General features: G+C 35.9%; 1 protein-coding gene across 1 annotated transcript in view; it reads left to right on the top strand.

Moving 5' to 3' along the window:
* Nucleotides 1-15,271, top strand: part of LOC148954576 (uncharacterized) — a 308,983-nt gene extending 293,712 nt beyond the window's left edge. Inside the window, exon 7 of the mRNA XM_089087156.1 lies at nucleotides 12,701-15,271. Coding sequence (XP_088943282.1) covers nucleotides 12,701-14,703 — 2,003 coding nt within the window. The 3' untranslated portion in view covers nucleotides 14,704-15,271. The remainder of the gene's footprint in view (nucleotides 1-12,700) is intronic.
* The last annotated feature ends 1,827 nt before the right edge of the window (nucleotides 15,272-17,098 follow it).

The raw sequence follows: 17,098 nt of genomic DNA, 5'->3' as shown, positions 1-17,098 counted from the left end.
ACTATTCACCTAGATAAAATCGCTAAGGCGTTTGTGGACGACTTCTTCTAATATTTTTGAAAAAAAAACATAAAATTGAAATCGGTTTCCAGTTTTCAATATCAATTTTGCAGCTAACTTTCTTTTTTAGCTTTTTTTTTATTGTGTAGAAACATTCTGGGTATACATACTCAGCAAAACGATCCTAAGAGGAAAAGAATATCTGAAAAAAAAATGTGTTTTATCAATTTTTACAACCCTCAAGTGGGTCAAATGTTGTTCTTTTCCTATCGAACACAAAACATAAGAAAGTTTATATTTTTTGAATTGATATGAGTCTATATTCAAGGTTCTCTAAGTGGTTGGAGTCATGAAGGCTTCGACCCCATAAAAGAGCATAAATTGCCAAGAATAGGAATTTGGATGCCAATACATTTAAATAGTAATTCACCTGCCCGTCCATCCGGAATTCTTTAGTTAAACTGTTATTAGAGGTTTTTGGGTAAAAACTACTCTTAAATAAAAAAAAATCTTACTAAAGAGTTTTCCAAAATTTAAATAGAAATTCAAAATCTTAATTCTAAGGCAGAAATACTGAAAAAGCTTAGAAATATTCCTGTTGTTATGCAATAAAAGCACTAAATTGAGTAAAAACGAGCACAAATTTAGTTTACAAAAGATCGGAAAAAGAAGATTTTCTTGCGTTTTACTGAAAATAGAATTTATTCTAAGCATTTTTCTTTTATAATTGCAACATATCAAAGCACTTACACTTCCAGGGATTGATACAATTACAAATTTAAAAATTATTCTGCTTGTATTAGTTCAAAAATCAATTTACTTTCATTAGTTCAATCTACTTTCATAAGTAGTCTTGATTATTATGGTGATTCTCTTTCCTTTTTGTATTGTTTTTGTTTTGAGGAATAGAAACCTTACAGTTCAAATTCCACACAGTTTTCACAAATGAAACTAAAGCTGTTTAGAGGGTTTGAAAGGGAGGAAGGGGGAGTATTAAAATTCCTCTTATTCGTAAACCTTGATCAGCCTCGATATTTTTTTTGTTCTGTTATGACTGATGTGATCACTAATAGAAAACATACTGCTCCAAACTGCTCAGATTTTTTTTATGCAATTTTTTCTAGTTAATTTTAATAAGAGACAGATACACGTCTTATGGGAACCGAAAGGTTTCTCTTCTCTTTCATTGTTTTATAGACTATGCTATGCTTATTTTGCTGTAAGTGGTGCTTTTTACACAAGTTTTTTGATGCTATCATAGGCATTGCAATAGCGCTGGCTAAGTAAAGAACGATGGTGGCAAAATTTTTTTTTTTTTTGCTTGGTTTAGACCAGGGCACTTCGTATCAAAGGAGATGTCGTAGAATCTTCGAAAAGGGCTCATTCGATTGAAAACTGGAATGGATAGTGTCCTTTTCAATAGTCGAAAGCGATTGGAAGGCAACTAACAGCCCTTCCACGCCTACCATTTCCCCAAACACATCCAATCAAAATTTTGAAATAGTCATTTTGTTCAGCGTAGTTGATTTCCAGATAGAAAATATGTTTTTGAGGAGAATACTCCCCCACAAACCTCAGGACAAGGGTTTTAAGTTATGTCCTGGGGGCATATAAGAACTATATTCTTACAATGTATTATTTTTTTTTCCTCTTAGATCAGGGCCCCTCGTATCGAGGAAGTTGTCGTAGAAACTTCGAAAAGGGCTCATTCAATTGGAAATTGGAATGGCCTGTGCCCTTTTTAATAGTTGAAAGTGATTGGAAGGCAACTAACACCCCTTCCACGCCCACCATTTCCGGAAACACATCTATAAAAAATTTTAGACAGCCATTTTCTTCAGCGTAGTTGATTTCTAGATAATAATTGTGTTTTTCAGGATGACACTCCCCCCCAGCCCTCAGGGCAAGGGTTGTAAATTATGCCCTGGGGTCATATAAGGTTTTTATAGAAATTCCTGTAGGAGAAAATTCAAAACGTGCTCATTCGGTTGGAAATTCAAAGGGCTAGTGCCCTTTTTAATAGTCGAAAGTGATTGGAGGGCAACTAACCCCCCTCTCACGCCCACCATCTCCCCAAACACATCCAGTCAAAATTTTGAGATAGCCATTTTGTTCAACTTAGCTTTAAGTTCTGGAAATTAGGTCTTTGAGGATGAACCCCCCCCCCAGCCCTCAGGGCATGGTTTGTAAGTTATACCCTGGGGCATATAAAGTTGTAATAGAACGCGTTGTCCTAGAAACTTCAAAAAGGGCTAATTCGATTGGAAATTGAAATGGCTAGTGCCCTTTTCAATAGCCGAAATGAATTGTAAGGCAACTAACACCCCTTCCACGCCCACCATGTCCCGAAACACATCTATTAAAAATTTGAGATAGCCATTTTGTTCAGTGTAGTTGATTTCCAGATAGAAATTATGTTTTTGAGGATGACACTCCCCCACAGCCCTCAGAGCAAGAGTTGTAAGTTATGCCCTGGGGGCATATAACGTTTTTATAGAAAGTGTTGTAGTAGAAACTTCAGAAAAAATTTATTCGATTGGAAATTCAAATGGCTAGTGCCCTTTTTAATAGCCGAAAGTGATTTGAGGGCAACTAACCCCTCTCATGCCCACCTTCTCCCCAAACACATCCAATCAAAATTTTGAGATTGGAAATTGAAATGGATAGTGCCCTTTTTAATAGCCGAAAGGAATTGGAAGGCAACTGACACTCCTTCCATGCCCACCAGGTCCCCAAACACCTCCGACCAAAATTTTGAGATAGCCATTTTGGTCGACGCAGTTTAAAATTCAGAAAATTATGTCTTTGAGCCGGACACTCCCCCACAGTCTTCAGGGCAAGTGTCATAAGTCATGCCCTGGGGGCATATAAGGTTTTTATTGAGATCTTTGCCGTAGAAACTTGAAAAAGAGCTCTTTCAATTGGAAATTCAAAGGGCTAGTCTTCTTTTTAATAGTCGAAAGTGAATTGAGGGCAAATAACCCCCCTCTCCCGCCCGCCTTTTACCCAAACACATCCAATCAAAATTTTTAGATAACCATTTTATTCAACTTAGTTAAAAGCTTCGGAAATTAGATCTTTAATGATGACGACCCCCCCCCCCCAGAGCACTCAGGGCAAGGGTTGTAATTTATGCTCTGGGGTATATAAGATTTTATAGAAAGCAATATTGTAGAAACTTCAGAAAAGGGCTCATTCAGTTGGAAATTGAAAGGGCTAGTGCCCTTTTTCATAGTTGAAAGTGATTGAAGGGCAACTATCCCCTCTCTCACACCCACCGTTTTCCCATGCACATCCAATCAAAATTTTGAGATACTCATTTTGCTCAAAGTAGTTAAAAGTTCTGGAAATTAGGTCTTTTAGGCTGATAGCCCCCTTAGAGCCCTCAGTGCAAGGGTTGTAAGTTATGCCCTGGGGACATATAAGGTTTATATAGAAAGTTTTTGTAGAAATTTCAAAAAGGGCTCATTTGAAAGGAAATTGAAATTGCCTTTTTTAACAGTTGAAAGTGAGTGGCGAGTAATTAACCCCCCTCTCACGCCCACCATTTCCCCAAAAGCATTCAATCAAAGTTTAGAGATACCCATTGTGTTCAACGTAGTTGAAAGTTCTTGAAATTTTGTATTTAAGGATGACAAACCCCCCTGAGTCCTCGGGGTAAAGGTTGTAAATTATGCCCTGGGGACATATAAGGTTTTTATAGATAGAGGTGTCGTAAAAACTTCAAAAGGGACTCATTCGATTGGAAATTCAAAGGTCTAGTGCCCTTTTTGATAATCGGAAGTGATTTGAGGGCAATTAACCTCCCTCTGACGCCCACCTTTTCCCCAAACACATCCAATCAAAAATTTTAGATAGCCATTTGATTCAAAGTAGTTTAAAGTTTCGGAAATTAGATCTTTAAGGATGACAACCCATCCCCCCTCCCACAACCCTCGGGGACAAGGGTTTTAAGTTATTCCCTGGGGGTATATAAAGTTTTTGTAGAATGCAATGTTGTAGAAACTTCAAAACGGGCTCATTCAATTAGAAATTGAAAAGGCTAGTGCCCTTTTTAATAATCAAAAGTGATTGAAGGGCAACTAACCCCCCTCTCACGCCTACCATTTTCCCCAACAAATCCAATCCACAATTTGAGATATACTTTTTTTTCAACGTTGTTGAAAGTTCTGGAAATTAGGTCTTTTAGGCTGATAACCCTTAGAGCCCTCAGTATAAGGGTTTTAAGTTATGCCTGGGGGCATTTAAGGTTTATATAGAAAGTTGTTATAGAAATTTTTCAAAAAGGGCTCATTTGATTGGAAATTGAAATTGCCCTTTTTAATAGTCGAAAGTGAGTGGAGAGTAGTTAACCTCCCTCTCACGCCCACCATTTCCCCAAAAACATTCAATCAAAATTTAGTTATAGCCATTTAGTGCAACGTAGTTGAAAGTTCTGGAAATTATGTATTTAAGAATGAAAAACCCCCCAGAGCCCCCAGGGCAAAGATTGTAAGTTATGCCCTGGGGGCATATGAGATTTTTATAGATAGAGTTGACGTAAAACTTAAAAAGGGGGTCGTTCAATTGGAAATTGAGAGAGCTAGGGCTCTTTTTAATAGTCGAAAGTGATTGGAGGGTAAGTAACCCCACTCTTATGCCCACCATTCCCCCAAACACATCCAATCAAAATTTTCAGATAGCCATTTTGTTCATCGTAGTAAAAAGTTTTGGAAATTAGGTCTTTGAGGATGACACCCCTCCAGCCCTCAGGGCAAGGGTCTTAAGTTAGGGCCTGGGGCATATAAGATTTTTTATTGAAAGCGTTATCTTAAAAACTTCAAAAGGGTTCATTTGATTGGGAATTGAAAGGGCTAGTGCATTTTTTTTATTTTTGAAAGTGATTGGAGAATGACTAACGCTCCTCTCACCCCCAGCATTTCCCCAAACACATCCAATCAAAATTTTGGGATAGCCATTTTGTTTAACGTAGTTGAAAATTCTGGAAATTAGGTCTTAGAGCACGACAACCACCCTAACAGCCCTTAGAGTAAGGGTTGTAATTTATGCCCTGGGGGCATATAAGGTGTTTATAGAAAACGTTGTCGTAGAAACTCAAAAAGGGTTCATTTGATTCAAAATCGAAAGGCCTAGTGCCCGTTTTTATAGTCGAAAATGATTGGAAGGCTTGACATTTTTATAGTAAAGATCGATATGGGTATAATGTATTATTTGTTGATGTTGTTGCTGTTTAGACCAGGGCACTTCGTATCGAAGGACTTGTCGTAGGAACTTTGAAAAGGGTTCATTCGATTGAAAATAGGAAGGGGGTAATGCGCTTTTTAATAGATAAAAGTTTTGGAGGGCAACTAGTCCCTCTCCCACGCCCCCCCTACCATTTTCCCATTATGTTTAAAATCTAAATGTTGCCTTAAGATTAAATCAAAATCCATTGTGTTAATGTTAATTCCCAATAAGGCATCTCAGCAGTATCCCAAAACGACTGAGGATATTATGTTCAAACTTTTGGGGCTACTTCTGCTCTTAAAACTAAACGAAATCAAAATAGCGTAAGTGTGTCCAAGCTATCAAAGAGTGTAAACATATTTTTTTGCGAACGGTATCAAGTTTTCCATTTCAGGTCAACTAGAGGAGGTATGAAACTAAATTAAACACTACTATTTGTGCTCAGATTTTTAAAAGGGGGTATGTTGTTAAAAATTGCTGAAAATTTTTCTCCGGCGTAGAAATAGCAGGCCAAACTATAAAGTCTTAAAAAAAACGAAAAGGTTTAAAGTATTATTTTCTTTTTCCCTGACAAGACTATGTCAATATAAAACGAACAGAAATTAATTAAAAAACTTTTTCGACAAAAAATGTTTTTCAAAGAAAAGTAAAGAACTCCATTAAACAAAAAATGAGCAAAAATACTATCAAATATTCTACCAAGCGTGAAACTACCACAAATCAGCATCGATAAATAAATGAAACCCAAAACGAACAGAAATTACAATGAATAACCGAGTCAAACTCAAAACGAGCAGAGATTAACATAAGTTGGTCTCAAATCTCCTATGCCTTCCCAAGGCCAGAATATAATTTGCACTTTACTGAAAAAAATACAAATGAATGTGCATTGTTAGTTTAAAATACATTTGCTGATATTTAGTAATCAAAATGTTAATATTATTTGATTTATTAAAGTTATGAAAGTAAAAACATTTATATTTTTTTAATATGTAGCTCAAAGATTACACCTATCACTCAGAGTAAAAATTCGCCAGCACTTAGAGTAAATGAGGGAGTACCATAGCGTTATAAAGTCGTGATAGAATTTGGCGATGAAATTTTCGCTTATTTAAAATAATACATCTGTAGATGTGCGACACGCATTTGTGGCAGTAAAGCATACGGAGCTGACGTAGGTTTCAGTAATTGCTTTCCCAAAGAAAAAACCCACCTCCAAAAGGAAATTAAATGGCTCATATTTGCCATCACTTAAACGAACTGGCACGTATTCATTTTTTTTTGAATCAAACAACAACTCTGTAAATTTATCAGTATTAAAGTGGAGGCCTATTTTATGATAAGTTCTCATGAGTTATAAAAAATTTTCTTCCAGGCGACACTGAAAATGGATTAGACTAAAGACACCATCTACGTAACAAATCAGGGAGATGTCGATCCCAAGAAGAATACATATAGTCAGGGTATTAGACTGAGGTTTAACAATGCTATTGTTAAATGCCGTCGGTGAGGTAAGAGCACCCTGCCTTACTCCTTTTTTTACTGGCAACATAGGGTTGCCACGTGGGGACAGTTCATTGGCACAATCAATTAATGGGATATGTCTCGCGTCAAAGGTTACAGGAATCGAAAGATCAGCTTTTAAACGAAAATACACATTTTAGAGTAGCGCCAAAAAACCAGGATGAGCACATCTTACACTTATATTTAATACTATATTATTAAGCATCAATGACCCAGAAAAACGTTTGACATCACATGGCGCTAGTGCTAGTATTTTATAACGGTTCTCTGCATAAATGATACACGAACTCAGAGCACTATGCTCAGTCCCGTATACCATGCTAGTTTGAAACGCAAACTTATGATCTTGGATCATGTATTTTGATTATACCTCATTTACAATAAACAAACCAAAAATCTTTCAAAAGGTAAATGCAACAGTTATCAGGTTGTATGAAAAGTACTCTGACGATGCTTTACCCTTTTTCAAAATTGGCGTCAGGGAGTTTATACAAAAAGAATTTGGTACTATTCCTGGGTTAAAAACAATTTGAAAAAGTGGAACAAGGTGCTAAAAAAATAAATCGCTGCACAAAAATAAATACTGACCCGAAATCTGATCAAAACCCTCACGATTGGTTTTTCTTCAGCTTTTTAACAGCCAAATATATCATAACTTTCTTAATAATAGCACTGGTATTTCTTGCACGTGAAAAAAAATCATCAAGAAGAGTTTTAAAACCATCCAGAAGCTGTGCGCCTGGTGGCAAGAATTCATTTTGATAAGGATCAATCTATGATAGTAAAGGAATTTGCGAAGGTGGATCTTCGCGGGAATCCTTAAATAATGCCAACCAAAGCTTATTCGGATTCGAACGAACCGCTTCAGAATTGACTGCAATTAAAGAACCACGATGCAAAGAAAGCTCCTTTGCAAATCGTTGTTTCGTTAGAATCCGAATCCTATTCAGCCAACCATCAGGCGGTGAACCGGTTTCCCGCCTGATAGAAAGCGACAACTTAGCAGAATTAAAAGCATTCCGTAAACTGACATTAGACGACCAGCCAGGAATTTCTGAATCAGTCTTTACTTTTCTAGTAGGTACAGCTGACTTTTCAGCAACACGCAATGCGTCAGTTAGCTCACTGCAATACGTTTTGAGTCGAAGTCGAGACTCGAGTAGACTAGTTTTAGAACTATTCATAAGCAAATCAAACGGGACTCTAATTTTATCTATTATACTATCACTAACACTTTGGAAACCATCCCTAGAAGCACGCTCCCAATCATAAACAAAATAAAACCGTTTCGCCCCCGGACTAGGAGACGAACTTGAAGAGCATTCACAATAAAAACAAAAGAAAGCGGAAAATGATCCAATGTAAAACAAGAGTCCGAAACGGTTACTTCAGAAACAGAGACCGACGGGGTATGGACAACATGGTTGATATTAGATGTATATCCACTATTGTGGATATAAGAAAAGTCCTTATTTGATGCGAGTATATATTCACTGTCCACCAAACCATAAAGTAGAGTCACACGACTAGATGCAGTTTCATTTTTCTTTATCAAGTAAAAGTTCAAACCACCCGCTATAACACAAGAAAATCCCAGTTTTTTTTCACGTTTTCGAGACATTTAGCTAGCCGAGTCAAACTACATGCAAAAAGTCTCTCCGATTTCTCGCTTCGATGATCCATTAATTAAAATTAACGGTCTAGACAGGCTTGAGACTCCAGACAGGCGGGCCTTTCCAAAACCTAACACACAAGAACTTGTCCAATAAGAGAGTCATAATTACTCCCGCCATTATACCCGTGCCATTTAAACATTTTGCCTCTCAATTACTCGGACTATCTATCTTGGCTTTTTTTTCTACAATTTGCCATGTCTTGATGCCTACTGCAAAATACTTGACTTTAAATTCAACATCAATTCCTTGTCTGCCTCTCATTCCAGGCAATATAATGGTCCTATGTCAATTTTAAATTCTTGGTCAACCTGCCTGAGACTCTAGGCCGGCGTGCCTTTCCAAAAACTAACACACAAGTACTTGTCCAATAAGAGAGCCATACTTACTCCCTTCATTATACCCATGCAATTTAAACATTTTTGCCTCTCAATTACTCGGACTCTCTATCTTGGCTTTTTTCCTACAATTAGCCATGTCTTGATGCCTACTGCAAAATACTTGATTTTCAATTCAAAATCTTGATTTCAAATTTAGAATTGAAAATTAAGTATTTTGCAGTAGGCATCAAGATATGGCTAATTGTAAGAAAAAAGCCAAGATAGATAGTCCGAGTAATTGAGAGGCAAAAATGTTGAATTGAAAATCAAGTATTTTGCAGTAGGCATCAACACATGGCTAATTGTAGGAAAAAACCCAAGACAGATAGTCCGAGTAATTGAGAGGCAAACATGTTTAAATGGCACGGGTAAATGAGGTGGGAGTAAGTATGACTCCCTTATTGTACAAGTACTTGTGTGTTAGTTTTTGGAAAAGCATGCCTGCCAAGAGTCTAAAGCAGGTTGACCAAGAATTTAAAATCAACATAGGGCCATTATATTGCTTGGAATGAGAGGCAAACAAGGCACGCCCGCCTATGGTCTTAGAAAGGTTGACCAAGAATTTAGAATTGACACAGGAGCATTAATTTGCTTGGAATAACAGGCAAACAATCGTTTAAAGCTATCTTCATCTTCCAAATAGTACCTATTCATTGCCTAAGCTCAGCCCCGCATCCTGAAAAAATTTTAATTTTTCAAATTTTTTTTTTCACTCACTTGCCCGAGACTCTGGGCTGGTGGGCGCCCCCGAATATTGTTCCAAATTCCTATCTCAATTTAGCATTTGTTCACGGATTCCCACCGTCATCAATCACTTTGCAAATAGTATCTATTCAATGCCCCAGCTCAGTCCATCTTTCTGAGCAAATTTTAACTTTTCACAAATTTTTCAAATTTTTGGGTCACTGGCATGAGACTCTGGGCAGGTGGGCGCCTCAATAAATTGTCCCAAATTGTTCTCTTGCCTTAGAAACTACTGACGGATGCTTAAAGCCGTGAATGATTTACACTGTTTCCCTAGCAGTAACCATGCGCTATACACATACCAATAATATTCTTTTTTTCATTTTCAAACGGTGTATCAATCTAGCCCATGTCCATCGCTTAGCATTCAAGCCTTTTGGAAAGGCACGCCTGCCTAGAGTCCTAGGCAGGTTGAACAAAAATTTTAAACTGACATAAGACCGTTAGATTGCCTGTTAGATTGACATAGGACCGGTTATAAACATTAATTAAAATCACATTATTAATCCTCACTGCAAGAAAATCACGGGACGCACACAGAAAACCACTTTTCACAAAAAGTGGCCAACCCACCGGAAGGGCGACCGCGAGTTCGTGGTCGGTGCGCAGGGACAGAGAAGACTCTACGATTTGGGGATATATCTAATAATTTCAGACTAAGAGAAGTAGATAAATGTTCTTGAACACAAACCAGGTCATATTCAGGCATTAGTTCTTCTAAGAACGCAGAATAATTCAGAAAATTACCATTCAGATTCTTCGATGCAACATTATACGAGACATTTCTGGGTGCAGCGTTCATTTTGATGGCGAGTTATTGGCTAGACATCTCACGCTACAACAAATGTGGCCTTTCTTGTTGAAAAATACACAGAAAATATTGCTTTTGCAAGGAAGATCCTTGCTTGAGGTATGGTCTTCGGCACCACAGCGTCCACAATGGGGAGATTGAGAACAATCAGCTGCGATGTGGGAAATTTTCAGAGAGGTAGGACGTGTAACCTATATACAAAGCTCTATTTTAACAAAACTGGTGTTGACCTTCTTTGAATCATCCCCCAAGTAAAAGATCTTTTGATCAATTTTGTTTTGTATGTAAAGGTACAAAAAGGGCAAAATTAAACTAAAAAGAACAAATTTTTTTATTGAAGTAAAAAATGATGATTAAGTTCAAGACAAACAAAAATTATTGCTTCGAATCATATGCAACGTATAACCATAAAACCAGCTATATAAAACGGATTCGTGATATATGTATGTTTGTAGAGTTTCTAAAAAATTAATGCTTTACTGAAAGCGAAAGACCCACATAAAATAAAAGAGGAAGCTGTTTTAAGAGAGAACCTCTTTAATTAGCCTGCAGAAAATAAGAGAATGTTTTGTTAAGCTCTAATAGTTTATCACTGGTCATAAAAAATATAGCTTTAGTATAAAAATTAAATTCGCTACAAAATTCAAGTATAAAAACGAAGACATTCATTCTGCAACTGAGAAATCCTAAAATCATACAAAAATCGCAGACAAATTTATCATCCAATTCCGTCTCAAACGTTTCATATTCAGCATTTAGCTACGTAAATTTATATCTTTAGAAATGCAATAAGCTATAATGTTAATTTCCGACGAAAGTATTACTTCAACGCTAGCCACACCCCTTCTCTCTTTTTTTTTCTTTTTTTTAATCCCACCTCCTCTCCTCTCAGTGGTACTAACATTAAGAAAAAACTACTTTTAAACATTACAAAAATCTAAATGCCACCTACACTCTACATTTTACTAAAATTAGCAGCCAAAGAGTGGTCTTCGCATTATTGTACTTCTACCAGACCCCTTCTCTTGAGGTTCCTTTACAAAATGATAATCTACGAATTGTACCAAATTAAGCGAATCCAAATTATGTATAAATATCTTAAAATACTTTATTTTCTGCTGCAAGACATCCTGAAGTGGTTTAAATTTACATTCTTAACAAAATGTGTTGTTTTGTGTTTTGAGCAATGCGGTAGTTTTTCAAAATTCTGGTCTGTTTATTCAAGCCAGTTTCATATGTAGCAAACGTAGCATATGTAGCAAAATGTGTAGCAAACGCTCAGAAGCAATAACAACTATTCGTTTTAAGTTTCAACTTCGCTCTTTACATCCATTAGAAAAACTTTGCTTTGCCAGGTTCAGCTGAATAAAAAACAACTAGATATTCTTAAAAGTAAGAGTTAAAAGTAATTTTAAACAAGAAGACAATATCAAATAAACAATTCATGAAGATTATTTAGTTTCAGTAAGCAGCTTTACTACAGATGGGTCAAGCCACTGAATTTACATTCAATAATCTTAAACGCTTTTAAATTTTATAAGGCGAGGCTTTCTAAGATACTCTTTTCTCTAGACCGCCATCGTTAGAAATTGCTTTGCTGTTGCGTGAATATTACAAAAGGACATGACGGAAAGAGAAAATGATTTAAATTTCAATATTGTACAATATTGTACATATTTAAATATTGTACAAATGCCTCTTTATATGGATAGAAAACCTAAAAATCTAGTAGAAATTCAGAAGAAGAAAAAAACAGAAAAATCATCCTAATTTTTTATATATTTTATTTATCATGTTTACAGTCAAAACAAGCTGATCATAAAATTTAAGATTAAGTAATTGCAGATGAAGGATAAGGAAATGAAGTGAAAACTGATGGTGCAAATTATAATTTACATTGGAAAATATCGTCTACCAGTTTCCTGACATCATAAATTGATGTAGTAAGGGTTATTAGCCATTTTCTTTGTCATGTTTTGTTGAAAATTTATTGATGGATCGTCCTTGTCCATTTTCATTCAGTTTTTAAAGTATTATGTTTTGAATTTGTCATACCTTGCTTCTTATCAAGCCATTTTATAAGTTACATGCCCTTCATCGCTATGACCTAGAATAAAAGACTGTCAAGGCAAATTGAGTTTATTTTAAAGTTCATTGTCTTCTCCAGAGACAACTTCAAAACTGTGTTTTTCACTTTTCTGTAATATTTAGATTCTTTAGTTTGTGCCCTTATCGTGCAGATGAGGTGACGTCTTTGCGAAATTTATTTGGCATCTATTGATTTTGGACATCGATGTTAATTACTAAGGACCAAACTAAGAAATTTTCTTATTATTTTTTAGAGTTAGACCCATCTGAAGAAACAATTGCTGGCCAAAGTTTGAATTCCACCTCCAGGTGCAGAAACAACTTCCTTGAAATCTTCAATGGAGCTACAACCAGCCATGAACTAATTGGGAAACTTTGTGGTGAATTGTTAATGCCTTCACTCGTCAGCTCGGGAAACGAATTCCTCCTCGTTTTCACATCTGATCCAGTAGGAAATTTTCATCATCCTCTTCCTTTAAGATATCCACCGGGATTCAAATTAATAGCGGAAGTGTTTTTTGTGGATATGGCCACAATAGGTGCTATGATGAACAAAAATGAGGTTTTGGAAATTGTCAGACTTCCGCCAGCCTATTCAAACGATAACGTAATTCTAAACGAAAGAAAATCTACATTCAAAAATGAGATTTTGCGAAGAAATATGACATTTAAAGATAGAAACTCTCTACAATTAAACAGTGCTCTCAGAAAAGAAGTCAATGCAACTTCATTGATGAGCTCAGTTGAAAGAGCTCGCTACAAAAGTTCAGATATGATACAAACAGATAAAATTAGAACCATGAATAAAACTACCATAAGAACAATACCATTATTAAAAAATATAGTCACAATCTATAATCCTGAAAACTTCATAGGTATTGGAAACTTCTTTTATGGTTACAAACTAAAAAGCTACAGAAACAAAGCTGTATGGTTAAAAATTCGAAAATATTATATTTCTTCTGTCTCCGAAAAGTCACAAGTTTGTTTATCTGTGAAGGATGGCAGTGACACTTTGCTACAAAGCTGTGAAATAAATTTGAACCTCTCTTGTCATCATGTAAATTTAAAGGGTCCTACAAGACCATGCTCTCTTGCTTCAGAAAGTCTGATTAGCAATTCAAGTGAGCTTGGAATAGCTTTCAAGTTTTACAATTGGACCTTTAGAGATAAATTGTTATTCAAGTTTGACCTTGAAATAGTGGATTTTTCAAATGAATGTAACTCATTTTTAAATTCTTCAAGGACGCAAGGAATTTTAAAGACTCCCAGTAATATATTATTGTTTGGAAGTGGGGGTAGTCGTAATTTTATATGTGAATATCAATTTTTTATTTTACCAAATGAATATTTAAAACTACAAATATTTGGTTCTAGTTCAAACAAAAGTGAGTTGAAAGTGTTCGAAGATATTGGGAGAAATATTTGGGTTGAAAAACTTTCATTTCAACCACCTTCGTATCCCGTTTCATATGAATTTAGTTTACAATCCGTCCGCTTACAATACAAAGTCATTAACATGACTTATGATGATTTACCTGAAAGTATCTACCTTCAGATTGATTTTTCATACCATAGCAGTGCTCAGTGTAGAATAAATAAAGAGTTATCTTCTAATTTTGGAAATACTACTTTAAACTTTAATGCCTCAGGACCATGCAAAAAATTCACGGTTGTAATCAATTCGTCACATCTAGATCATTATTTTTCTGTGCAAATTCCAGGGTTTGATGTCCTTAAGGAAAACGGATTCGACGTTGAATGTCCAAAAGGAAATAAAATTTATGTGTACACTTCTAGTGGCTTATTAATAAATACAATATGCCCCGAATGGATTACCGACGGACCAATGACTGTGATAACACCAAAGATGCAAAACTTATCCAATCCAGTGGCTGCTATTTTAGAAGTTGTTGCTACTATGAGCATAAATTTTTCAATCCAGTGGGTAGAATTGAAAGCTCTAAAAGCATTTCAGCACTGCCATTCTTACTGTCCAGATGTAGGATGCCTTAGTGACGCTCTGTGGTGTGATGGGATTATTCACTGTAAGAATGGAACGGACGAGCAGAACTGCTCGTCTGGTATTAGTGACTTTGTTTTTATGTTTCCACTATGTTTTCTGACTTCATTGTTAGTCTGTATTGTGTGTATAACTATGGTTACATTTTATATGGCAAAGAGTAGTGCTCACATTGATGATAGCAGGGACTATATTCTTAGAGGATTTGAAGATTATAAAAATGGATATTTATGACAACCAGTTAGTTTTGATGGTGATGTTGAAGCTAATGATTTTGAATCCACAGTGTAGTATCCCATAAATTTGCTCTAAGAACATCATAAGCAAACATAAGCTTACCGAGTCAAATATCCGCTTTAGGCTCAGACGAAAGAGGATTGTGAAAGGACGAATTATAGTTCAACGAAGATTTTAACCCCCCTGTTCAAAAGAAATAAACACAATAATAATTGTAAACGTAAAATTTATAACAATCGGAGGAATTTCTGTTGGAACCAGCCTAGCACTTTTAGTAAGCTTTGATAATATGACTAAAATAACAAGTGTTTGAGAGGATCTTAGCAGGTGGCAAACGGAGAGCAAGCTATCACCACTGTGTTGGCCTAATGTAGTGTAACACTCTAATGAGTGCGAGGTACTAGCAATGTTCACAGTTTTGATTTAAATGACCTTCCAGAAGATTTCAATCTCAGTCTCGGATATACCTGTATATCAGAGGCAATGCTCTAGCGCTAAGTCCTTTGTATTTGGACCCCTTCGTATAGTAAGGATGGTCATACCAAGTTCAAGTCCTAAGGCCCATATTCAGCGTCGAAAGTGATTAGAGTGCAACTGACCAACTTTCTGCAATTTTTTTGCTACCTCCTCCACCCCCCCCCCATAGCACCTCATTATATTGGATCAAAAATTTGAAAGGGCCATTTGTCCCAAATTGACCAAAAGTCCCCCCTCAGACCTCGGGCCCTCAGTCCCAAAGACTTGATTCCCCCCTCAGCCTTTGAAGCAATGGAAGTGAATAGTGCAAATTATCAATTGTTTACAGATAGGTTTTAAAGTAGGACAGGGGGGAATGTTTGATCGTTGGTTTCCGACTGAATCAAAACTTTTAGGGATCACTCACTGGGAAAAGAAAAACATGTATTTTGTCAGAAAAGGAAGGGAGGCAGAGGGCCCAAAAAAAGTCAAAAACTTTTTCATCCGATTGGCACTCAAACTACAAACGTCACTCAAGCTATTTAGAGGGTCTGAGAGGCAAAGAGATAGCACTACTCTATCTTGTAAACGATGAATAGCCATGTGATATTATTTTTTGTTGCATCGCTGATATTGCGAATATACTTGAAACACGCTGATGGAAAAAGAAACGTTTTCAGCAAAGGCCAAATTACACTTCAGCCCTTAAAGGGCCTATAGGGTGCCTAAAACTATATTGTATCAAAGAGAATGAGGATTTTTTATCTTGTGGAAAATGGAAATCACAATTGAGATTTGCATGTCTTTTTCGCAGAAATAAAAAAAAAACAATCTAAAACAGCTTTGCTCACAACTTTGGATCAGAAGTCGTCAATAGAGCGAAAATATAAGGTAGATATTTTGGAAAAGACCTCCACCAAGTCTTTTCTGTTGCAAAAGGAAAAAACATAACCATTTGAAGTCAGCAAAATAAAAGAAGAAAACGAATGGCAAAAGAAAACAAGTCAAGAACGAAATATCCTTCAAAAAATTTGATTAAAATGTTAATAGTGGACACCTAAGTAGATTTTTTTTTTTCCAACAGCAAGAGCCTTAAGTCAAGAGGGGGGAGAAATTAATTTCAAAAAAAAGTAGAATTACAAGAAAAGTATGAATATGATTGCAAAACCATTAGGCTTGACAAAAATATCAGCTTTAGTTTGGCAAATAAAGAAATCTTTTGTGAACCTCAAAAAAATCTTAAAATATCTGTACACATTTTAGAGGAGGAATAATTATATACACATCCTAGGATTTGTTCTGAGATACAAAAACCAAATACAGTGAGCAGAAAGACACAGACAACATTGATCCAGACACAATATATAAACGCCCATTTGCATAGAAAACAGACACATTCCAGCGATTATCCGTTTGTTTTATGTCTAGCGATTTGCCTAATTCAAGAATTAGGCGAGAAATATTAAAAAAAAAAAAATGTATAAACTGGATATATGAGACCATAAGTAATTGCATACATATTTTCATGTATCTTATGAATATTTTCATGCTTTGAAATAAGATAATAATGCAGTGACGTTTTGCCTTAAGAATAATAAAGTTATCAATGTATATTTGCAATAAATATCTAAATAAGGTTTTGCTATGGCTAGAATTTTACTCCTAATATAGTAGTGCCGTTCCAAAAAAAGTCTGATAGAGAAACTAAAGGTTGAAAGACCAAAAAAAAACCGAGGATGCAGAAGAGCCAAAAATGTCTGAGGCCCGAAAGCCCGAATGGCTGACCGTAGCGAGTGAAGAAGGTTTCTCTAAGGAACGTCTTATATTTGTCACTAGTAATCGACAGTAGAAGCTCCACAGAAATACATTTATGATGCTTTTTTCTACTCTCATTCCTTTTTTTTTATAATCTTTCATGGGTTGATTGTAGACAAGT

Source organism: Artemia sp. Qi Xiang Cuo, chromosome 3 (assembly GCF_049724085.1).
Source record: "Artemia sp. Qi Xiang Cuo chromosome 3, ASM4972408v1, whole genome shotgun sequence".
Taxonomy (NCBI): Eukaryota; Metazoa; Arthropoda; class Branchiopoda; order Anostraca; family Artemiidae; genus Artemia; species Artemia sp. Qi Xiang Cuo.
The sequence above is the reverse complement of the archived record's forward strand: the minus strand, read 5'-3'. Positions and strand labels throughout refer to the sequence as shown.